The sequence below is a fragment of the Corapipo altera genome, unplaced genomic scaffold (genome assembly GCF_003945725.1).
Source record: "Corapipo altera isolate COAL_440 unplaced genomic scaffold, ASM394572v1 76, whole genome shotgun sequence".
Taxonomy (NCBI): domain Eukaryota; kingdom Metazoa; phylum Chordata; class Aves; order Passeriformes; family Pipridae; genus Corapipo; species Corapipo altera.
In genome coordinates, this window is record NW_020884964.1 from 1,143,015 (window position 1) to 1,167,425 (window position 24,411).

At 47.8% G+C, this 24,411-nt stretch overlaps 1 protein-coding gene across 2 annotated transcripts in view; it reads left to right on the forward strand.

Annotated features, from left to right (window-relative positions):
* Nucleotides 1-24,411, forward strand: part of PPP2R5D (protein phosphatase 2 regulatory subunit B'delta) — a 27,951-nt gene that overhangs the window by 517 nt on the left and 3,023 nt on the right. Inside the window, exons 1-15 of one of the 2 annotated variants that reach the window (XM_027664687.1) lie at nucleotides 130-191; nucleotides 655-738; nucleotides 6,999-7,206; nucleotides 8,356-8,555; nucleotides 8,955-9,065; nucleotides 10,831-10,923; nucleotides 11,418-11,548; nucleotides 11,660-11,719; nucleotides 12,403-12,511; nucleotides 13,363-13,416; nucleotides 16,205-16,375; nucleotides 18,368-18,495; nucleotides 20,514-20,615; nucleotides 22,805-22,877; nucleotides 24,128-24,244. In XM_027664687.1, coding sequence (XP_027520488.1) covers nucleotides 174-191; nucleotides 655-738; nucleotides 6,999-7,206; nucleotides 8,356-8,555; nucleotides 8,955-9,065; nucleotides 10,831-10,923; nucleotides 11,418-11,548; nucleotides 11,660-11,719; nucleotides 12,403-12,511; nucleotides 13,363-13,416; nucleotides 16,205-16,375; nucleotides 18,368-18,495; nucleotides 20,514-20,615; nucleotides 22,805-22,877; nucleotides 24,128-24,244 — 1,659 coding nt within the window. In that variant the 5' untranslated portion in view covers nucleotides 130-173. Of the gene's footprint in view, nucleotides 1-129; nucleotides 192-654; nucleotides 739-6,998; nucleotides 7,207-8,355; nucleotides 8,556-8,954; nucleotides 9,066-10,830; nucleotides 10,924-11,417; nucleotides 11,549-11,659; nucleotides 11,720-12,402; nucleotides 12,512-13,362; nucleotides 13,417-16,204; nucleotides 16,376-18,367; nucleotides 18,496-20,513; nucleotides 20,616-22,804; nucleotides 22,878-24,127; nucleotides 24,245-24,411 lie in introns of those variants that run through there. The other variant, XM_027664686.1, reaches the window with a different exon arrangement.

Sequence of the window (24,411 nt, forward strand, 5' to 3'; positions counted from 1 at the left end):
GGGGGCGCGCGCCCGCGGCGGGCGGGGCGGGTGGCGCAGGAGGGCGGCGGGGGCGCGCGCCGGGCCAGGAGAGCGAGAAAGGGAGGGAAGGCGGGAGGGGCGGCCGCCGGTGCCCCCCACGAGCCCGGCCCGGCCCGGCCCGCCCCGCCCCGCGCGCTCCGAGGGCCGCGGGGATGCTCCCGGTAGGGGAGGTACGGCCGCACCCTCGTCCTGGCCCCGCTACGCTGCCCGCTGGCGGGGTGAGGGCCCGGATCCTGCCGCCCGGGGCGACCGGGCCGAGACTGTGGGTGCCCTGACACCTTGTGTCTCAGATGCGGCCGCGCCCCGGCGAAGGGCTGGCCCGGGCTGGGTGGGCGCGGGGCCCTGTCACCCGCAGGTGCCCGGCCGGGGTCAGCCTGCGGTGACCGGGACGGGACGTGCCAGCAGCGCTCCTGTGCTTGGGTCCGTGGCCTCCGCCCCAGGCGTCCGCTACCTGGGGAGCCGTTCAGGGTGCCTTTCCCAGCGGAAGAGGGCTGAGAGTAAACGCCTGAAACGGGGCATACTGCAGGGGTGGAGGTGGGGTAGTCTGTGTCAGTGCACACCTGAATTCTGCAGAGAGATGGTAAAACTCTGAACAAGGTGAAATTTTCTCTGAATATGTTCTCATCCTTTCAGGAGTCTCCAAAGTCTACCAAAAGCACCACAAAGCCTGGCAGCAGCAGTAGCGGGAAGGATGGTGGGGCAGAGAATTCAGAAGAGGTAAGGCTTTCACCTTCGGTACAGCAATGTGCATGTACAGCTCATCTTTGGGGAGGAATGAAGTCTTTCATTCTATCTACTTCCAGCTCTTCTTCCAGATAACACGTCACCGAGATCTTAAGAAATCAGAGAAGGTGGTAGGTAGTTCCCCTTGAAAGTTGGCCCAAAGGGAACAATGACTATGGAAGAGACATGAGTCTCATACCCTACAGACCTGGAAAAAGAGATTTGGCATGAAGCTGAGGGCAAGCGCTGCTCGCAGAGGTGGGCAGGGCATGGCAGAGTTGGCTGCAGAAACAGACAAGCCACGGTTATCAAGGAAGAGGAAGCCTGACAGATGGGAGCAGCTGCCGTGCTCCTGTCGGAGCAAAGCGCAATAAACTGTTGTCACTTCGTGTCGGAGTGGGAGAGTACTGAGAAGCAATAGAAAAGGAACTGTTCTTCTGAGGCATTTTCTGGAGGAGTGAGATTAGGAAGTTATGGATAGGAACACTTGAAAGGATAAATTGCTACAGATTAAATGATTCTCCTTTGGTATAACAGCCATGTTGCTGAGCACAGCATTCCTCACAAGAAAGCACAGTCTGTATTCCCAGATGCGCAGAGTCTCTTTCACTCTCAGTTTTGATGTTGCCAAGCTAGATGTGTTAGAATGGCCTTAGCAGAATATGTTGTTATGATAAGGTGGGCTTAGAATCAGTAGAAATTTGTGTACGCTGGAACTTTTCTGATAGTCTTGAATTTGTCTGGCACTTAGTGCAGTTGTGGGGTTTAAGGACTGGCTCAGAAAAGTGTTGTATGCATGTCCAAGGAAGCATGTGTATATGTGTGGTTTGTTTTTTTTTTTTAATACTGCAGTTTGGCAAGCAAGCTGTGCCACTTCTATATCTGTAGAAGCCTGTGTGCTCAAGCCTTGTCTGGAACATGTTGCGTTTGTAATTTGGAGGGCTGGGCATAGGAGGCATGTAAGGCTAATCAAGACTAGGAAGAAATGTGTAGTTCAGTGGCGTGGTTGTAGTCAAAATAATGTGATTTTAGAGTCTCCTTCGAAGCATAGATCTGTGTTGCAGAGCCTCACTGTTAGGCACTCAGTTTCAGGGTCTAAGCTGTGCTCATGCCTAACCTGCCATGTGGCCAGCAAGGAATCAGAATGTGACTTTGTTTGCCTTGGAGCAGGTAGCAAAGTTTTGTAGATCCTTCATCCTGCCTCTGCCTCTGCCATCCTGGCCTTTGCTGAAAATGGCTTGCTGGGAGAGATTCCTGAAGACTCCAAGGAATTGAAAGAACTCCTGCATTAGCATCATGAGTTCAGACTTACCTTTTATTTATTTGGCGCTCTTTGCTGCATTCACAGCTCTGGAAAGAGGAAGGAAAGCCTGGGTCTTGCAATGCAAGGGTAATGGATAGCCATGAAAGCAGAGCGCTGTGATGTGCCCGTCCAAATCAGCAGTGGACTGTGGCACTACTCTCCTGGTTACAAGTGTTGCAATAAGAAGAGAAGAATGTCACAGGCTACAAGCTTTCTTCTGTGACCTGAAATGGCATGTAATGTCTGCCTGAGTGCAGAAGACACTTAGTGATGTGTCTAACCTCCCCTCCCACAAAACATACCCAGCCACTTCCTCATACTCCAGACATAATCCAGCCCTTCTTTAAGATGGAAAGCTGAGTTTCCTTTGATCATAAGAACAGAGAGCAGAGCAGAAAGGAGACACCTCTGCAGTGTGCAGGGCCACAGGTCTCTTCTCCCTTTCCCTGTTGGTTCTGCAGTGAAGTTTGTTCTCTCTTGGTGCTTTCCTGTCTGTCTCTGGACTGCTCTGCTGCAGAATGGAAGAGCACTCTTTCCTTGATGTGAAGAAATGTATACCGCTTTGAATGCGATTTTCTTGCTCTTCAGGAAGCACAGAAAGGTATTTTGACTTTCACACTGGGGGACTGTGAGGAATTAGGTACCGTGCTGGGAGCAAGACTCCTTCCTTGTGTCAGAAGCAGGAGGTGGTTTGACTTGTGAAATGCTGGGAGTGATATTGTCTAGTGGGGTTGATGGGCTGAGCCCAGCCTGGATACCTCTGCTGCCATTGGGAGAGTTTCATGCCCTGTGAATTCATCCATGGAGTTACAGTTGATTGGTTGCCTTTTCTAGGGTGAAAATTGTGTGCACCAGAGAGATTTTTCCTTTTTCTGCGTACCTCAATAGATGCTTAATGGGTTTGCAGTGGGGGAACGGCACTTGGGCAGCTCTCTTCCTGTATGTGCTTTCCTTTCTCACACCATGGAGCAGGGGAGGACTCAACTTTAATTTATCCTGGTACCAGAAAGTTGTGACTTGTTTTGGAGGCAAGTTGTCTGGCTGGTGGAATGAGTAAAGCTTGCTGAAGAGCAGCTCTGTTTTGACAGATCTGAGCAAATACAGTGGAAGAGGAGCTCCTATGGGGATCTCTGTGGACGGAGACAAAGAGGGTAGGAGTCAGTCCATAAACCCCTAAGCGCAGTGCTTTGTTCTCTGCAGCGAAGGAGCTTTTAGTGGAGCTGATCTGGAAAGGCAGATATGTTCAAAAGCAGACGCATCCCCACAAGGGAAGGCAAGTGTTTGAGTTCCCTTTTAAGTACAGGGTTAGATGCTCATCTTGGGATGAAGCTATCTGATGTGAAGAGCCAGCAGAGCTTTGCCAGGCCCTGGCTTTGGTGGCGGCAATTTGCTTAGGGAGAGATAAGGAGTAAAACACGAGAGCAAGGAGTGGGGAAATGAAAGATTTGTTTAGTTCATTCCCTCTGGAACATGATGAATATATGAATGCAGAGAATTTCTACATAGCTATTTAAAGAGAAAAAAGAAATAATGTCAGAGGCCAAGGTAGCATTGGATGAGAGGATGAGAAAGAGTTACTCCTCCTGGCCAGAAAGACTGGGAGAGGCAGCTGGGTGGGGAAGAGAGTTAATGACCTGGAAGTGGGAGCAGGGATTAGCAGCAGCAGTAAAGAGAGGAGTTGCTCTGCAGCCTCGAGGGCAGCTTGGAGTCTTGCTGATGAGATTTGCAGCTCTGGGAGAGGGTGCTCCTTTTCACTGATCTGCTGTATTTTCGTGTTTTGCAGATATCTCCATGGGGCTTGTTACTGCAGTACCTGGAGTTCATTATTCAAAGATAGGCGTTACAGTGTGCTGATGTTACTTCTGAGGCAGAGAGCCTGATTTTAATAGGGAAGCTGTGTAACAGCAGACAAAGAGAGCAGGTACTGACTTGAGGGATGGGAAGGAAAGAGTCATCACAGGAGGAGGAGCTGAGAGCAGATCTGGGCTGAGAAGCTTAGCAAGCAGGGGATGCTCAAGGGACCAGTGAGGCAGAAGGGCTTTCCGAGTGGCTATGCACCCAGCTGCAGTAGGAGTGCCTGCAGAGGTGAGGTCATGCATGGGTGGGGGAGCCGAGGAGAAGCTTGCACAGCTGAGCGTGGCTGGGGGAAGAGGATGTCTGTCCCTGGGAGCCTGGGGTGAAGAGCAAGCTTAGGGCCTGGGGCTCACTGACTTGTGCAGACAAGTTCCTAGCAAGGAGGAGAGGTGGTGGGAAGCAGTGGGGAGGAAGTGCTATGGAGCCAGGGAACCTGTGCTTGGGGGAGTTGGGGCTGGCCTGTCCTGTTGGCACGAGTAGCTGCTCCACCACAGTGGGAAAGGTGGGGCTGCCACACCACACTTGGGTGAACAACTTTATGCTGTTCTCTGGTCACTTCAGCATGTGCGGTGTAACAGCCGCTGCAAAACAGTGTCTCCTAGGCTGTCAGCTTTGCCGTGGTGGTGTGAGCCCTGCCTGTCAGGAGGGGCTGAGCCTGATCAGGTAGATGTGCACCTGCAGCCATGTCAGCTGGTGTCGGTGTCGGGGAAACAGTCTGTGAGGTTGATACCTGTGCACGAAGAGAAAAGCTTTCAGGTTCAGCAGCCTGCTGTGTTTTCAGGGATGGAAACTTCAAAGAAGAAATTGTTAGGAAAATTAAAATAAGCTGCTTCTGATTCATGTGACCAAGGTAGGAGGTGTTGAAGGCAGCAGAACAGCAAGCCTGCCACAGGAAGCACCTCCTGAAAGCAGGTATGCAACTTGATACCAGGAAGTCCATATAGAAGCAATCCATCCTAAACCCTCTGAGCATTGCAGCATAGGAGTATATTTGACCTCCCCAATCATTAGGTTTTCTCTAGCAATCTTGGTCGTGTGACTGTTGTTCGTGTATGACTGTTTCTTAAATAATTAGCAGGTAAACCTGAAGCTGTGTTTTGTCTCTCTTCATGCAAGCTGTTGAAGACTGTAGACTACTGAAGACTAGTGACAAGGACTTTTCTAGCCCCCTGATCCAGCCTGTTCACATGCAGTGCACATGCCATGTTCAGAACATTTGCCTGTGGTATTTCTGGGTGGGTGAGTAGTGCACAGACATGTCTCGTCAGATGGGAGGGCCAATGTGTCTTGCTTCCTTCAGTGTTACCTGCGAGGCCACCAATGCGTCTTCTATTTCTCTCTGTATGATCTTTTCTCTGTGAGGGCTCAGCATTTGGGTTTTACCCTTCTTCCCTGTGGAAGGAGAGTGATGTAGAGTAGAGGTCTAGCCTTCCCAAAGGCATCTGGACAACATCTGAGTGGCTCACCAAATATTCAGAGTGAGGAATGAACTTCTCAGTCTTGGAAGGTTGCCAGCAAGGATTTGTCCTGACGTAATTGAGGAGAGAACACTGTTTAGGATAAGTTACCTCCAGTTTGTAGTCTAGGCCTGCTTTGTTTGGCAGCCACTGCTGTTTTCATCACAAAGCAAGAGCTCATCTCATTCCTTCTCTCATCATGGGACAATGCTGCTCCATGAAAGGAATCAGATCAAATGTAAATTGAAGAGAGTTCAAATCTTGTTGTCCCCCCACACTTTGGCTTGGAGCTGAGCTTGAAAGAGAACCACTCAAGATTTCCTTCAAACAGAGCTAGACCAGAACAAAAGTATTTCTGATTTCTCCTTAAAAAGTAATGGCTTGGCAAAACAATTGGTGTTTTGTGTTGGGTGCTGTTTTCCACAGGGAGTGGCTGTTGGGAGTTTATGGGGGAAGAAGGGAGTGATGTCCAAAGATGTCACCCACCTCTGTCCCCCCATCCATTGTGCTATCCCTTTTGTGTCCTAAACAGGTTAATTCTGCAGATCCTTGGCTTCATGTACCAGCAGTGCAGTAGGCTGGGTGCTGTCTCCAGCTGAATCCTCTGCTATAGGCTTGCTGACAAGATGTTGCCCTCTCCTCTGTTAAGTTTTCCACAGGTTGGGTCAGTGTGAAATGAAAGGGTCAGTTATTGAGTCATTATGACCCAAGTGGGACTTGAGCCAGCAGAGCTTCAGCAAGGTCAGAATAGAGCTGAACTGAGCAAACACCAGCTTCAGTTTCTGGTCATGTATTAAAAATGAGAAAGTGCCTCTGTAAGTGCAGTTTAGCAAGCGTGAAGTGGGAAAGTGCAGGCACAGAGTCTGTGTGGCTAAAAGGGGCGATGTGATAAAAGCACATCTACAGAAGTTCAGACAGCAGTGAGGTGGAGACAGCTTGAGAGGATAGAGCAGCCAGGGTCTGTTGGGAGAGCTCACAACCTGCAACCTAAGGTTGTGTATGTTTGTATGTACGTACAGTCCACGTGGTTTGTAGACTCGGTGCTCCTGGTCTATGGATGCAGCAATGATTTTAGTGGTCTTCGCTGTTGCCTTTCCAGGACCATTGTGTCTGCTCTGTACTACGCACTGCTTTGCTTTTCCCCAGTTTTTGTTTTGTTTTGTTTTTTTTTCTTTTTTCCTGCACAAGGACAAAGAAGCAAATTGCTAGTTTTCTAGACTTGCTTGCTGTAAACTGTACAGAGTGATGTAATTGGAGACAGCAGCACACTGAGATTTCTGTTTGGACCACAGGAAGTTTTTATTTCTGCTTTTTTCTTCTGTCAACAGACTTCTGTAACCTGTTGAAAGATGTGACTTTGCTTTCCATATCCATAGCACTTGCTGTGCCAAGAGGCTATGGTGTCTTTGTGGTGCCTCACAGATATGAGTAAAACTGTTGCCTACTTTGCAGGTCTGCTGCAGATGCAACCAACAGATCTAGAGCTGGCAGGAACGGGTGAGGTGCACTTAACTGCAAGTGCAACAGTGAAAAACCTGCCCAGTTTCTTCAGTCTAAGAAGATGCTGATGGTGTCTAATTGCTTTTGAGGTCTGTAGGTAAAAGACTTCTGAGTCGTTTTACTCTTTTGTCTCTCATCAGGCCCAGCAGCCTCAGCAGCAGCCACAGCAACCACAGCAGCAGCCAACATCAAATAAGCGGCCCAGTAACAGCGCTCCCCCACCAACCCAGCTGAATAAAATCAAGTACTCAGGGGGACCCCAGATTGTGAAGAAGGAGCGCCGGCACAGCTCTTCTCGCTTCAATCTGAGCAAAAACCGGGAACTGCAAAAACTCCCAGCCCTTAAAGGTAAAGAAGTTGTGGGATGGGAGTGACCTGCATGACAAGCTGTTCCTTCTCCAGGCAGAGTGTGGTGGTGTAAGGACTCTTCCCAAAGCAACTCTGACAGTGTATGGCTAGTCTTGCGGGCAGCGCAGCAGGGATATTCTGGGAAAAGTGCTTGCCTTGTCAGCAGGTAGAGAATTGATGGATGGCCTAAAAAAATCAGAGGATTCTCAATGCAAACTTCAGTACTTACCTTCCCATTTGAACTGTTTAAACCCTCATGATTTTATGTACTGAAGACTGCTTCAGATTCTTCAGCAGATTATGCAGGAAAGGATGAAGTGCAGAGACCTTGATGCAGACTGCCCTTGATTCCTACAGCCACCTCTTCCTGTTGGAGGACTAGGCCTCCTCCTCATTGTGTTTCCATTGCAAATTGTAGCCCTGCTATTGAAGCTCTCCACCTTGGCAATTACTTGGAATTGACACTTAGTGAACACAATGTTGCAATTAAATATGATTTAAGTGTGGACAAGAAGAAAGTGTTTTCAGCAGTCACTCAGCCAGACCCATTGCTGATGTGGCTCACAGACACAGGCAGCCCTTTTAGGAAAGACAGCTGCTTTGCAGCTCAGTAGCATTCTGCAAGCAAGAGGTAAATTTGTGTCATTGGCCGAGACAGTGCATAGTTTCCAGTCGTATGGAATAAAAAAAGAGACTCTGTTAATATAGAACCCCTGCCACCTTGGCCCCTCTCTTCTGCACTGCTCTCTGGGTGGAAGGTTAGGCTACAGTGTGCACTGTCCAGCTCCCTTTGTGTCTGTGCGGTTCAGAGCGCGGGTGTTACTGGTCTGTGATGGGAGCTATTTGAGTTTCTTTTCCAGGCTACCCTGCACAGGGAAGAGGTCAGTGCTTATCAGATTAGAAACTGCTACTGTGTTTGAGATCCCCTCATGGGATAGTTGCTTCAGAGGCCTTGCAGTCCCTCTGCCTCCACTGTCTCATGTCCATAGCAGGGGCAACGCTGCCTCTCCATCTTCCCCACCCATGAGTTCAAAGAGGATGTGACAGGAGAGGGGGAAACCACAGGGAGCGAACCACACTGATATCTGGGGAAACCAGGAAGATGTTCTGCCTATCTTCAAAGACAGATGTCCCTGCTTTCTCTGACAGATGCTCCTCCACACGAACGAGAAGAGCTTTTCATCCAGAAGCTGCGGCAGTGTTGTGTGCTTTTTGACTTCATCTCTGACCCTCTCAGCGACTTGAAGTTCAAGGAGGTGAAGAGAGCAGGCCTCAATGAGATGGTGGAGTACATCACACACAACCGTGATGTCGTCACTGAGGCTATCTATCCTGAAGCTGTTATCATGGTAGGGCATGGGGCCAGTATGTGCTTGCGTGCCAGAGAAATAGAGACTGTTCGGAAGTGTGCGGAGGACGAGGGGATAGGGATTTATCAGAGAGGAATGTGACCCCAGTGCTACCTATTCCTTATTATCTGCCCACCTCCAGAAAGAGAAGTGGGAGCAGGGGGGATGTCGTGGTGACAGTGCCTGCTGTAGGGAGAGGTGGAAGCTCTTGTTTCGGGCATAGACTGCGCTTGTGGAGTTTCTATGCAGACTATTACCCTACAGCCTGCAGGAAGGGATTGGTTTGTGGGTACAACTGTGGCAAATCACAATATGTTGCTCTGCAGTGAAGGATTTGCTATGTGGAGGACCATCATGAGGTGTGGGGATGTCATTCATGCACCTTTTCACTCACCTTAGTTTTCAGTGAACCTCTTCCGGACACTCCCACCATCATCCAATCCCACAGGAGCAGAGTTTGACCCTGAGGAAGATGAGCCTACATTAGAGGCTGCCTGGCCACACCTTCAGGTGAGGAGGAGGGGGAAATATAGATCTGGTGAATTTATCTCCAGGAAGTCGAGAGTCCATATAGGGCTGGAGCCTGCCAGTCCTGCCACTGGCTGCTTCACCAGCCTGCAAGGGTTCCTGGGGTAGGACCAGGCCTGCCACCCAGGGGTCAGAGGTGGCTCTTAGGCAGTACAGACAGCAAGGGTGTCTTGGGAACTGGCTGAAGGCTGTGTGCAACATTCACCTGCAGATGCCTGTAGTCCCACATAGCCCTCAGGTAGGCTGGGAGTGAACACTTTGCTAGGAGTGAAGGAGTTGTGCTGTATTGCCTATGTAAGAAGCAGTTCCCAGCAGTGTTACTGTCCCTTACAAAGACTTGAGAGCCTGCATCCTCTGGGCTTCAGCAGCATTGGAAACAGCACCCCTTCTGCTTCAGTGCTCCTCACCTTGCCCAGCTACCTGGGAGGTACATGGAAGAAGAGGGCTGCTTGGTGCCAAAGCAAAGCCTGTGCTGGTACCTGCTAATGTGCCTCCTGTAGGTTGGATGTAATTCAGTTGCATTTGCTGTGAGCGAATGTTTGACAAGAAAAGATAGGGAGCTGGAGGGTGAGGAAGAGGGGAAGGGAGCCAAAGACCTTTTCATTAGGCTGTGTTCCCTGGGAAACAGACTTTTAAGACAAACTAGGTTATGAAAGCGACAGTGAGTATGGTTTAGCAGAGCTCAGCAATGGAAGTCAGGAGGTAAGCCCAGGCACTTGCACAGGGACATGTTGTCAAGCAGACAAAGGCAGACAATGAGCCAGGTACTGCAGAATGAAGCAGAAAATACAGAGAAGAAATAAGGTGCAGTTCTGCAGCAGTGGTTAGTCGCTTCTCACTGCTGCAGTTGACGTAGGGGTGTGAGCGTCAGTAGAAATAGCGTGTCCTCATCATGTGCAGTGGATGCTAGGAAGCATTTCTTTCTCAGAATTGAGCCAGCAGCAGCCAGCATGGATTTGTGGCAACTGAGTGCTGAGCTTGTTGATCATCATCTCAGTTTTTTCTGTGCTGGTGTCCTTTGCAGCTGGGCCCTGCCTTTGGATGCATGGCCCTATAATTCCTTCAACTCCAGAATCAGACCTTTGGAATGTATCACTGTCGTTTAGCCTAGTGGCCCCTCAGAAGCACTAGACAGGATCAGCCCTGGAATGGACTCATCCCTCTAAGAGGACAGTGAGACCAGAAGTTCAGCACTGACAGCCTTCTTAAAACAAGCTGCTCTTTGTTGTCCAAGTGGGACACAGCATGCAGCTCACATGGCTTAGTGGGGCCAAGCCAACCTGGAGTCAGTCCCCAGGAGGCAGAGGACACGGCATGTTTTCCTGGAGTCTGTTTCATTTCTCTGCTTTTCTGTTCTTCCTTGGCATGTCTCAAGGACTTCCAATGAAGCCTCAGCCTTTGCCATCTCTGAAGGTTTCTGTTCTCTGTAGAGATGTGTGCTGAAGATGTGAGAAGAGTTTCCCAGGCCTAGTGTCTTAATCTGAGTAGGTGGATGTTGTCTATGGGGGAACCTGAAGTGAGGAGATCTCATGATTGGGCAATTATGTGCCACCAGACCCCTGCCCATTAGAGCAAGGGCAGCTGCGATGATCCCATTGAGTGGGGAAACACTGGGTTTTGTGCTCCTGTTCAGGCTTTCCAGCCTTTCCCTGAATCCTTAAGGAGAAGGAAAACCTTTAAAATCTGAAGTAAACACTTGTGAGAGGACAGAGGGATTTCTAAGTGATCTCTCCTTCTCCCTCCGTAGCTGGTGTATGAGTTCTTCCTCCGGTTCCTGGAATCGCCTGACTTCCAACCAAATGTAGCCAAGAAATACATTGACCAGAAGTTTGTACTGTCTGTAAGTAATCATTTCCCCTGCCACTGTGCACCACCTTTATGAAAGACATGCAGCAGATTTGGGTCAAGGTTTTACATAAACAATCCAGCTTTGACAGCAGTGCTTGATGATGTGACTTTTCTTTATTCCTTTGTCTTGGATGAGCAGACAGAGTTTTCTGTGCTGGGCAAAACAGTGTGCAAGCTGTAGTCTCTGGAACTCATAACTTGTTGTACAGGTGGAGAGGGGTGCAGGAGCCTTGCTGGGGAAATCTGAGGATGTACAGCTTTGTAGAAAGTGCAGGCCATCACTGTGTTCCTGAAGATGAAAGAAGATGGTTCCAACTTGTGATTAGGAGGCTGCATGTTTCAGGGAAATGACTGCTGTGCTCAGGGTGCTGAGGGCATCACCCAGCTGAAAGTGCCACTTTTGCCGTGTGAGCAGTGCCCAGCATTGCTGGTAGCTTTGTTCAGACAGGCAGTATGCAGATACTGACTGAATTTCTCTCCCCACAGCTTCTGGATCTCTTTGACAGTGAAGACCCCAGAGAACGAGACTTCCTAAAGACTATTCTACACAGGATCTACGGGAAGTTCCTGGGTCTGCGAGCATATGTGAGGAGGCAGATCAATAATATATTTTACAGGTGAGGTGTTTCTTAGTACCACTTAGACTCCCTGTCTCCAGTGTTTTTCCTTCCTTTTGTTTATCAGACTATATCCAGCATTTGACAATGACCTCTCATCCTTCTCTTTAGGTTCATCTATGAAACAGAACACCACAATGGGATTGCAGAGCTACTGGAGATCCTAGGAAGGTAAGACCACTTTTGGAAATCCCAGAGGGCCCACAGCGAGTGAGACTCAGTGAGACATTAGCGCAATGTGCTATGTGAGCTGGCAGTGCCTTCCTTCAGCAGGAGGCTTCTCTTCCAGAGAATCTCAGTCTGATGGAGCACAGAGTTAAAGTACTCTCCAGCCTGCTGATAAGTGCAGTGGTAGCCTTCTCCTCCCCAGATTTTTCTCCTGTTTGTTTGAGTTTCAGTCCAGTCACACTTGCTTCAGCAGGCAGTAAAAGAGAATAGTTCCCCTGAAGCAGTGGGAAGCCTTAGCAGCCTTACTGCTGGGCAGCCTTCACCATGGCTTAACTGCCCTTCTGTTTGTAGCCCTCTTGTGCCACCATCCTCCTGTTCTGTAAAGCATGAGGCTCAAGCACTGATCTGCCTCTGTGCTGGCCTTCCCCAGAGGTTCTGCCTAAGTGTGTGTGGGCTCAGCCTGGCACAGAAAGGAGCAGAGCCCAAGCCCCATCAGAGGCGTTTCCCTGTGGTGCCTGCCAAGGACACACTCTCGCTGAGCATGGTGTGCAGGCTGGGCCACAGTGACCACACTTTTGGTGGGTGCTTTCTTAAGGGACTGATGAGAGCTAGGGCAAGTCTTTGAGGTGAGAGATACTGTATTTCTCCTGGGTAAGGATGCTAACAAGACTCTTGTTTCTTCTCAGCATAATCAATGGGTTTGCTTTGCCTCTGAAGGAAGAGCACAAGATGTTCCTCATCAGAGTCTTGTTACCACTGCACAAAGTGAAGTCTCTCAGTGTCTACCATCCACAGGTGAGAAGTGCTTCAAGTTCCCAGGGCAGATTGGGATTATTGCAAGAGTTTATAGCTATTATAAACTATACATATATATATATTAGCTTATAAAATCATTGTTTATAGCTACTCACCAGGCCATGTTGCTGCATTGTACGAAGTTCTTGCTGTGATATGTTTTGGGCTCTGCACTAGTCCCTTACTGCAGTGGTTGTCCCCTCCTTGTGGTGCCTGGGCCTGTGCCATTGGATGATAGGCATTGGCATTTCCTGCTGACTTAATGCTGTGGCCTGCTTTGTCTTTCTGTGCTGGAAGCTTGTGAAATACTTGGGCCCTGCTGGAACCAGAGAGGTAAAATTCCCAGCTGTGCATGTGGTGTGTCAGCTGTTAGTCACTGCTGAGATATGTGGAGAAATCGGTGTGCTGGTCTGCTAGACTGGTATAATGAACAATTTCTTCAGACTTTGAGGACATAATAGAAGAATATAGAAGATCAGAACTTGGGCTAGGAAGTCAAGAAGTATGAGTGCTAAGTAGTGATGTCTGTTCTCCCAGCCCTGTTTTTATGGGGCAGGGCTTTGTGACAGTCCAGTTTGTTCCTCCCTGTGTGTCCAGCTGTGCTTGCATCTGAATCTATTGGCTGTGGATGCTCTAGGTGGCTCAAGTTTTATCCTATATGTTGCATGAATATCTGGAGCTCGGGCCCTGCCTGCTTGGGCTTAAAGCCTTTGCTTGCCATAAGAAAACTGAATTTGTTTAGAGCTGCAACAGAATGGCCATGGTGTTACTTCCAGCCTAGGGGGGATGGTGGCACTTTAATCTCAGGTACACTTGAGGAAGCTCTAATCTTACCATGTTTTTTCCTACAGTTGGCATACTGTGTTGTACAGTTCTTGGAGAAAGACAGCAGTTTGACAGAGCCAGTGAGTAATCTTACTTAACTTCTGTGTGACAGTCAAGCCCCAAAAAGCTTCACAGCTTCCTTAGAGTACCCTTTTTTTAACCCTTGCTGTAAAGAGGCTGGGAGTCAGTGAGTGGTATTGTTTACTGGGTTTGCCTGGTTCCCTGTGGGCAGAAGGAGCTGTACTGCTCATGCGCAAGCCTTTAGCGTTCTCTCCTGAAAGCTTCATGAAGGTGGGTTATTTGATGTCTTTGATGCTTATAGTGCTTCAGATCTTGGTGTAGCAGAAGGAACACTATACCAAGCTGTTCTTTCAGGGTAGAGCTCTCAGCTAGTGACAGATGCTGCAGAGACAAAACACATGACCATCTGATGGAACCAGTGTGAGCTTGTGGGGGCCGTGAAATAGTGGAGACCCCTCCAGACTGTTGGAATTGGTTTCAAAACTGTGGAGATGAGGTTAGGAACCTGGGACACAAAGATCTACTTAGGCAAGCCACTGTTCCTTCATGAAAGTATTCTCCTTCCAGCTTTAGCATCAGTTTGCTACCTTCATAGTGTTAAGTCACCTTGTAGGCACATTTGCCTTCAGGATATAGGACTGGGAAACATCAGGTTCTAAAATGTGTGAGCAGTGGAGACCTCCCATATTCTAGTCACTCGCTGCACAGACCTGCAGTGCTAACCAGGCTATATGCCAGCTTGGCAGAGGGTGCAAGAAGGAGACAAATGTTTCTCCACCCACTTCAGGCCAGGAAATGTCTTCTACAGAGCTGAGCTTCACAGACTCAAAACAGCAGATGGGCAAAGAACGTGTGCTTGTGTCACTGTAGCAGGGAGCACCAGAAAGTGTGAGTGTTTTAATGAGTAGTGCTGGCTGAGGTCGTTCTGTTCTCTGGCTTAAATGTGTGCGTTCATGGTGAGCCTGACTGTGCTTGATAGAAGTTGGTCAGCTGTTGTCAGCTTTCTGGCTCCACAGCTCTGACACCAGCAGTGCTGAAGCAGACCTCTTAGCTTTTCCTTTAAACGTGGGTCCTCCATTTCCTGTGTTCCCAAAAGCCTGCTCTGAAACAAACTGTGTAAAGTAGCTTCCTGATCGTGATGAGTACTTCCTGTGGCTGACATCCAGTCCAACAGTCTCCTGCCAATGCACCTCTTAGGGTGAGGGAAAAGAGAGAAATAGAAATCTGTCAATATTTCCAGGATTCATTTTGCAACTTATTCAAATAGTAAAGCTCCATAGCTCATCACTAGTTCCTGAGTAATGGGTTAGTGGCCCTTGGCTTACAGACCCAGGTCTGGTGCTTGTGGAAAGCAGTGGGATGACCCAATTTCATTACCTTCAGTGAGTGTTGCATTGTGTCTCAACCAGACATACCAAGGCCAAATTGCCACGGGTTGTGTCCTGTTAAAGCATCCTGCTTGTGAAGGTCTTGAATAGACCCCTGAGATGACTAGAGTTGTTGAAGTCTGGAAGAATTACAGGGCTTGTGCATCAGCAAGGGTCTGAATGCACTAGGAGATGTTACCGGCAGTGCTGAAAGGAGGCCAGATTACTCACTGGGTCCACATTCATCTCAAGTCGGCCTCCCAGAAGCTTGCTCAGCAAGGCTTAACATAGTAGCTCTTGTGTTAACAGCAGTCTGCAAGACTGCCAGGTGAGCAAAGCCTCAGATGTGCTCAGTTACAGCAAAGATGGAATCGACACACCTCAGACCGCCTTAGCTGTAGGAGAAGTTACTTCTGAGTCACTGAAGGTAATTCTTGCCTGAATGGCAGACATGACTAATGACAAACACTGAGCATAACAAACTGCTGGCTTCTCAAGCCTTGTGTTGGCAGAAACACAATGCTTAGATGTCTCTAATCTTGCTGTTGCATTGCCCACTACTGTTCCTCTGCTGCTGTGAACTTCTTCTCAAGTGCTGGCTTTGGGATCAGGTAGCTGAAGCACACAGGTTTGAAAGAGCATCTAACTCCTACTGCCAGCTGCGCGTGACTCTAGTGTCCACAGAGTTAGCATTTTTTCTTCCTACGGAGTGAAGGTCTGCAGGATTTTGGATCCTGCCTTTGACAGTGTCTAGAAGCAGATGGGTAGGACAGGAAGCGGTATTAAAAATAAATAAAATCTAACCCTGCTCTAGTATGTTCTTCTTGTATCCTGTAAGCAATAGTTTACTTAGCCAGAAGTATTGTCATATTGCATTGTCATATTTAATTAAAACCATTAGTTGTAAACTCCACAAACTTGTCTGCTACATTCTTGAGTCTTTCTGGACTTTGAGTCTCCACAAAGTTTTGCAAGAATGAGTTCCATAATCTGGTTACTTTTGTGTGAAGTAGAACTTCTTTTCCTTGTCCCAAACCCATCCATTGCATTATTTATTCGTTGCTCCCCAGTGTTCAGGGTCTGAGGTGTTTTGAACAATGATTCTTCAGAGACCTTCTCTATAGCATTTCCCATTTTATTAGTTGGTCTTCCATGGTTACTCTGCACTGTCGGCCAGCTGCTACCCAATCCAGTTTCAGCCTTCTGTGTTAAGCTGTGTTTGGGGAAAGAAAGTGGTTATAAGTTTTGTGCTTGTAGTACTGAATTGTATCAGCCTAGGCAGAACTGCTGTCATGAATGTCACTGGGCAGAGTTTGGGCTTTTGTCTTCTTTCTTCTCTGGTAACCCACCCTGACTTTCTAAGAAAATCTGTTCTGTTACTTCCTGCCCTCTGCTGTTGTGACCGGATGCTTAAAAGTTTATTTTGCAGCTGGTGTTAACTTTCATCCTCTAATGCTGTCTCTGTACCCTCCCCACTCAGGTGATTGTGGGCTTGCTGAAGTTCTGGCCGAAAACTCACAGTCCCAAGGAGGTGATGTTTTTAAATGAGCTGGAGGAGATCCTGGACGTGATTGAGCCATCTGAGTTTGTGAAAGTTATGGAACCCTTGTTCAGGCAGTTGGCCAAGTGTGTCTCCAGCCCACACTTCCAGGTGGGTTGCGGCGCAGGGAGGGGGTAGAGCACTGACATGTAAGCCACTTGGCATGTGAGGGTGACACCACAGCTTTTAGTATTGTGTTTGTGGATCAGTGGCACGTGGAGGTGTGACCAGGGTGAGTATTGGGGTGATGTGGTGAGAATCCTCACCACAACCACAGAGCAAGCTCATCCAAAGAGAAAACAAAGCATATCAGTGGAGCCCCTCCTGCTGCTCTGTGCTGTTCAGCACTGTGTATTGCAGCAGGCTGGAGCTGGAACACAGGTGCTCTGCCACCTCCTGTTTTGGCTAGCAAAGACAGGAGATCCATCCAGTGTCCCCCTGTTGCAGTAAACGAAGCATTCTGCAGTATTGGAGGGAGGCCAACCAAAGAGACCAAAGTACCAAAGGTACTTTGTTTTATTCTGGCATAGGTGGTAAAGCATGAGGTATACTAAAAAAGTGCTGGAGTCTGCTTCTTCCTTGTTCTCCCTGAAGGGAAGCTGAAACAATCTCTGTGGATAGTAGCCTTAAGGTTTAAAATGTACAGGGTGGTAGGACCTGCTAGTAGCTCCTAGCAGGTGTTTTTGGCTCAGTGTTTTAGATTGCCATGAAGAGCACACAGGAAGAAGATAGCTTGCTTGTTGACCCTGGTATAGGTGGGGTGTTAAAGAAATAGTGACATAGCCATCTCCCAAATGAATGTGACTGCATAGTAAGGCAGACTGGCTTCAATCTGTCCTTTGGTATAGGGAGGTCCAAAGTCATGTGTTTACAACCCAACAGTAAAATCAGTCTAGGTCATGTGTATGTAAAAGATAATTTCCTGTAAAGGAAATCAGCTGGACATGGATTACTGGTGTGGTGATGGGAACCAAAGGACTAATGTGACCTTTGGGCATGGAGTGAGCTACCAAAGGGAACTAAGGAAATTGAATAAAGTCAGGTAAAGGCTGCAGGAGAGACATTCTGTACTTGATAGCAGCCATCATCTGCTGCCAAACTCTTTGGAAAACAAGACTGAAAAGCCTGGCGAAGTTGCAAATACGTTACAGCCTAGGAAAATTTACCCCAAAGGTGTCCTATACAGTCAGGCTGAACAGTCTCTATGTCTGCAGCTTGTCTGAGAGCAAAATTAAGAACTGAATTCTTAGTAAGTCTGAACACTTTGGTGTGAGTTTTCTCTGAGTGGGTTGTCTGTTAATCTAGCAGACAAAAGCTTATCTAGTGTTTGGAAAACCAAACACTAGATAAGTGAACGCAAGGTGAGTTTCCCTTCATTTACTCATGTAGAACAATATGTTAGGGGCATATAGTTACTTCTCCATCTGAAATATAAAACTGAGCTCTGGATGTTTCTATTCCTAGGTTTTTTAAGCCATTCTCAAGCTAGTCCTAAATGCAAAAATTAGCTTGCATTGCCCAGATTTGTGGTAAATATGAAGAATTGTGGTTGAGTCTGTCACTGTGTGGAAACTTGTTAAACTTGTTTATCTTGTTAGAGCAGGATGGCTGCCCCAAGATTTTCCATATTTTCACCCTTGCTAAATCAGGGGGTTGAATTGTGGGACTAGTGACTGAAGCATGCTTCAAAGCCCTGAGAGAGTCTGTTGTGGGAAAAGCCAGGAAGGAGTGGAACTTTACAGAAGACAGTTTGAAGAAATGGAGGAGGTTTGGTGCTAGTCTGAACTGGGACCTGGAGCAGATGACATTACTGTCCTCAAGTGTTGTGTAAAGGATGTTGGGATCATCAATATATCGACAGTAGGCTTGTCTATTCAAGAACATTATGTTTTTCCCAGGAAAGTGAGAAGTGTCTGACGGAGGGTCAGAGAAGGAAGGCTGGGAAACAGGGATGAATGGCCTTGTAGAAGTCTGTGAAGGTCAACCCTGCTGCCTGTGCTGTGGGGAAGCATGTGGGCTCCTCGACTGGGGGGTGGCTTCCCTGTGCACAACAGGTGTTACTGGAAGGAGCCTTTTCAAGGATGGCTTTCTCTCCCACTGCAGGTGGCAGAGCGAGCGCTGTACTATTGGAACAACGAATATATCATGAGCCTGATCAGCGATAATGCAGCCAAAATTCTCCCGATCATGTTTCCAGCGCTCTACAAGAACTCCAAGAGTCACTGGAACAAGTAGGTCTTCCCACATGCCCTGGCACTTGCTGTGCATGCCAGATTGCTTGATCCACTGGCAATCTTGGGGCATGCTGCTGCAGTGCAACATTGCATGGCGCTCAGTGGCACCAGGTGCTGAGCAGGGGGGTTGTTAGTAATGTCAGCATGGAAAAGTGCCACGGCAGACCACAGAGGCCTGCTTCTGCACGAGTTGAGGCACCTGCAATTACCAGCCTTGGGGGCCATCGAGTCGTAGCTTTTGATACCTGCTTGTCAGTAATGTTGCCAGTCTCTCCGAGGTGTGCTGTAGGTTTTCCCACTGACTTCTGTCTGCTTTTTAGCTAATGTCCAGCCCATATGTTCTCCATGAGCAGAGACCTTGGCTAATGTGGTGCCTGACTCCTTGAGTACAAGAAGAACAGAGGAAGCAGAACTAAGTGGGCAGCTGTCCATGTCAAATATTGCCCCCTGTGTCTGATTCTTAGATACTACTCTGTTTTATGGTTCTTTTATCAACTTCTTTTCTACTGACTTCTCCTTCACTTGATTCCTTACCTGGTTAATTCAAGTTTGGCTAATTTAATCTAACACACTTCCTTAAAAATACTTGGTCCACAGCTGAGATCCTAAAGTCTTTCAGCAAAAACCACAAGAAGGCCAAAAAAAAAAAGCCATCTTCCTCTATTCTAGAGGGTGGAAAAAAGCAAAATAATTAATTTTAGGGAGGCTAGGCAAGTCCAGAGCTCAGTAGTATACTGTGGTAGCAATGACAAAGTTGTGAGGTAGAGCTTGTTTGCAGAGAGCTCCCCACTAGTCCGCTCTCCATTCTATCAGAAAGCACAGACTAGAGCCACCAGTCAAGGGTGCTCTAAAGTCTGGAATAGGCACAAATGTGCAGACATGACCACACGCAAACACCCAGAGACACCAACAGGCACACGCATGTGCAGACAGGCACATACATCACACGTGTGTGTGATGTATGTGCATATGTGCATGCAGATTGATGTGCTCAGACACTCTCTCATTCAGTGTTACTGCCCCTCCTGATCAAAGTTCAGAAAAGGACTTTATGTTCTTGTCTGAAACCCTTCACCAGTTCTGTGTCCTTGCAGCAGTCAAGATTCATGATTCTGCTGTTTCTGTCTTTTCTTCTTGTCTGCTTCCCAGTGGTATGGCAGAAGTCCTGAAAGTGTTTTCTTCTTATTTCTTCTTGTCTTTGTTTTAGCAATAGCTAAAACAGGGCAGGTTGAGTATGTCAGATGCCTGTCTTCCTTCCCTTAGTTCATCTCCTTGGTCAGACAGCTTGCTTAAGTCCAGCATGGCTGCATCTCTCTTCCTTATTCCATTTGTAGAGCTGGTGGAGGCACAGAGCTCAATCTTCTGAGTCTCATCTTTAGCCTCTGGGTCAGGTCTTTCAGAGACAGCTTCAACACTTGTTTTTATTCCCCAGGAGAGTCTTTGTCCTGTAGGGAGCTCACACACAGTGCAACCTATCCATAAATCGCTGGCACAAAGTTGACTTTCCTTCTGTGGTATTCTTTGTGCTAGTTCCCATCTCTGCAGGGCTGCTGTCTGTCTGTGTTTTGGGCAGCTCAGTGACAAAGCTCATGACCAAATACTGGGCAGCCCAAAAAAGTAATTTTGTATATGTGAGGTGAACTGTGTGAGGCACTAAAGCCCCCTTGAGAACAGCCCTGAACAGGCTCCTAGCATCCTTCCTTTCCCACTTTTAACTACAAGAAATGAATACAGGAATGCATAGTTTTGCACTCATTACTCTGACTGTGGTAGAGCAGACCTGCCCCAGTGGTCTTCTCTTTCTTCTCCATCTCTTTCTCCCTGTGGTGTAGTTTCTGCTCTGTTTGTGGAAGGGGTTTTCCTGTGGTAGGAGCTGGAAATGCGTAAAAATCTTTTGTCACACAGATACAGAATGAGTTGCTGCTGCTGCTGTTACCTCTTGTCTGTGCTGCTGCTGCTAACTCAGGGCTCAGAACCTGCCCACCATGACTTGTTCTTTCCTCATTTCTTTGCAGAACAATCCACGGGCTGATCTACAATGCACTGAAGCTCTTCATGGAGATGAACCAAAAGCTTTTTGATGACTGCACGCAGCAATACAAGGCAGAGAAGCAGAAGTGAGTAACAGGTTTTTGTCAAATTACTTGAGCTCATCCTGAAGTCTCCTTGGGGTACAGTAGCAGATGGTAGATGCCAGTTGGCAGAGGGGAAATGGAAAGGTGGTACAAGTAATTTTGTAAAAAAAGTAGGATTCCTCAGCAGTAACTATGAGTAGAGATGAGAAGAGATAAAATGTGTGCCCTGATAGAAATTCTTTCAGTCCTGCTGAACCAGGTAGCTTAGAAAAGAGTGGCAAGAGTCATAAGGAAATAGATTGCAATGTAGAGGATACTCAGCTTTGCAGAGATGCTTATGCTCTGCCATGGAAATATTTACCGGCTCACAAATGTTGTAGTGATGCCAGTGGAATCCTACTGCTTTAAAAAACTCTAAAGAGTTTTGCAGCAGTGGTCATAATGCATCTTTCATACCAGAGGATGCTTTCAGTTTTCCAGTGATAAAGATGGAATAATTGCTGCAATTTCAAAGAGCAGATGGCGGAGATAAAATCTGAGCTCAGCAAGTACCTGTGCCATGGTGCTGTAAAGAGGAAAGAACTTCACTTTTTCTGCTTCCTTCTGCTGGTTTTGGTGCTTGTATAGCTTGCCTTCGTGAGCTGAGTCAGTCCAGTAAGCTAGAAGGCAACTTTGCTGATTTTTTTTTTCTCAACGGTCTTTTTCTGACTTAGTGACAGAAAATAGTGCATCTCATTCCCAAATGAGCCAAAGCTGGTGGTGGGCTAATCCTTGCTGGGAGTGGGGAGCTCTGGGGTACATTTCATTGTTTTGTGGAATAGTAGTAAATAATGAAGTTAATTTTTGAATCAGAGCTTTGGATGGGTAACCCGCTTATGGAGAAATTAAGATTTTGTTAACATGTAAAATGGGAGCAAGCAAGATTTCTTTTTTTCCCATTTTAGGGCATTTGTGAAGACCACAAATATCTGCATATATATTTTCAGTCAGTGACAGCACATTTCCTACAAGATCTACCTGGTGTTTCCATTAGGAGCTTTTTCTCCCTGTTTAGCTTCTACTCATGCTGACCTGCTGAGGGTGACTGTTCTCTGCCCTGGTGTGTGGCTGATGGAGGATTGCTCTGGAAAAGCTCAACAAGCAGCTCAGAGCTGTCCTATAAATGGATGGGTAGAGCTGCACTGTTTTCTGCTCATGTTAAGATGATTTTTTTTTTGTCTAGTGTGCCTCTGTGCCTAATTAGGCTTCAGAAAACCTTGTGTTGGATTTTTATCAAGGATATACCTTTGGCAGTTCTGCATAACCAAAACTGGTAAAACATCAATTGAAAGCTTGGTGTGCAGGATGTGAAAATGTCTTTCAGCAGCATAATTTGAGATTATACTGTGGTGAGCATGATACAATTCCTCAGCTAAGTTGGATTTCCCTGCCACAGGTACCCAGATAAGAAGGCCTTTCTGGGTGAGAACAAGAAGGCTCAACTCTGTGTTAATGTTGTGATGTTATTACAGAGTAAAAGAACTTCCTTAGCATGGATAGATAGGGCACTAAAGAGACTTCTAGCTTGGATGAAAGCCGGATAGTTAAAATCAGAAATAAAGTTGAGATTTTAGTGCAGATGTTTAAAATGTAGAAGAGAATAAGGGGTGGTGGATGCTTACCTCTGTTTGCTGGGAACATTCACTGCCCTGGGATTTATAAATGGCCCTGCTGAACGGTCACTTAAAATGTGTGCCAAAGTCTGTACCAAGGTCAAGAGCTGTGGCTGGAGGGTTTGGGCAGCTCTCTGGTGTGTTATGGCTAGAGACAGAGGTAACAGTGGGCAGTGGAACTGCAGCTCTATTGTAAACGTCATTTTGTCCCTCTGCATCTGTGGGGCACCAGGAAAATGTGTCTTTGAAATCCAGACTAGTGTCATTGCTTTACCCCAGAAACCAGACACTCTGGTCCACTCCTGCAGCACAAAGCCAGGGAAAAAGTACCTGTGCAGCCCACTATTGCCACCATGTGCTCTGAGGTGAGTGAGGAGTGTGCCTGCCTATCTTCTGCTAATTGCAGTTTGTCCCCTCTTCTTGCCTCATGTCACCTGTAGGTAGAATTAGGGGTCTCTGAAGGACAGGGCAGCTCTTCCCCTTGCCTGCATTTTTCTGCTGTCTCTTGCTTTTGTCATCCAGTGAGTGAAAGCTGCACTTTCCCCAGGAGTTCACACCTGATTCTCTCTCTCTCTGCAGGGGAAGGTTCAGGATGAAGGAACGAGAAGAAATGTGGCAGAAAATAGAGGAGCTGGCCCGGCTGAACCCTCAGGTGGGTGACAACTGGGCAATCACCAACCATAAAAAGTTTAAGGGAAAGTGCCGGATTCTGCACCTGGGATGGGGCAACCCGGGATGTAGGTACAGACTGGGGAATGAGATGCTGGAAAGCGGTGCCATGGAAAGGGACCTGGGGGTCCTGCTTGACAGCAAGTTGAATATGAGTCAGCAGTGCCCTGGCAGCCAGGAGGGCCAACCATGTCCTGGGGGCATCAGGCATTGCCAGCTGGTCGAGTGAGGTGATTGTCCCGCTCTGCTCTGCACTGGGGCAGCCTCACCTTGAATATTGTGTGCAGTTTTGGGCACTGCGATATAAGAAAGATATTAAGCTATTAGAGCGTCTGAAGGAGGGCAATGAAGATGGTGAAGGGCCTTGAGTGGAAGCTGTATGAGGAGCAGCTGAGGTCACTTGGTCTGTTCAGCCTGGAGAAGAGGGAACTGAGGGGAGACCTCATTGCAGTTAAAACTTCCTCATGAGGGAAAGAAGAGGGGTAGACACTGATCTCTTCTCTGTGGTGACCAGTGACAGAACCTGAAGGAATGGCCTGAAGCTGTGTCAGGGAAGGTTTAGGTTAGATATTAGGAAAAGGTGTTTCACCCAGAGGGTGGTTGGGTGCTGGAACAGGCTCCCTGGGGAAGTGGTCACAGCACCAAGCCTGCCAGAGTTCAAGAAGCACTTGGACAATGCTCTCAGGCACATGATCTGACTCTTGGGGATGGTCCTGTCAGGGCCAGGAGTTGGACTCAATGATCCTTGTGAATCCCTTCCAACTCAGCATAATCTGTGACTCTGTGACAACAGAACCTAGGATGAATGAGACAAGAATGTGCTGGAGGTCTTAACCTGCTTTCTCAGATGATGAGAGCAGGCTTTAGCACCTGATCCCAGTCCTGTGCACACTGCTGCAGCAGTGGTCTGTCCCTCCCAAAACCCAGTGTCTTGGGAATGTTGACAGTGTTTTATCAGCCTGGTCTTCTGTGGCACTGACCTCTAAGTAATGCACATACATGTTTATGGGCCGTGCTCTCAGCTGCAGCTGTGCATGCAGTGTGCTGTGACTCTGACGGCATCGGTAGGAATGGGTAGGAGAGGATGCTCTTTTCCTGTCCGTGTACCTACTACTACCTTTGTGGGGGCCAGAGAGGACAGCTAGAAGTGTGCCATGTCATGTTAGGATGCTGGGGGAGAAGGCTTGGTGTTGTATGGAGTGCTGACTCTCCAGTTATCTGTGTTGTCTGCAGTACCCCATGTATTATGCACCTCTACCCTTGCCTTCTGTGTGCTGTATGGAAACAGAGACCCCGACTGCAGAGGATATACAGCTACTGAAGAAAACAGTGGAGACAGAGGCTGTGCAGGTGCGTAGGTGACTAGAGTCCTTCCACAATTGCTCTCAGTCCAGGGTCCAACAGCCAGAACTGGCTCTTTCCAAGTGTTCTGAGGGTAAATGACCCTACTCTCATCCCTGATCATTAAAAGATCAGCCTGTAGTCTGAAGAGTAGAGTTTATCTAATCTTCCCTCTA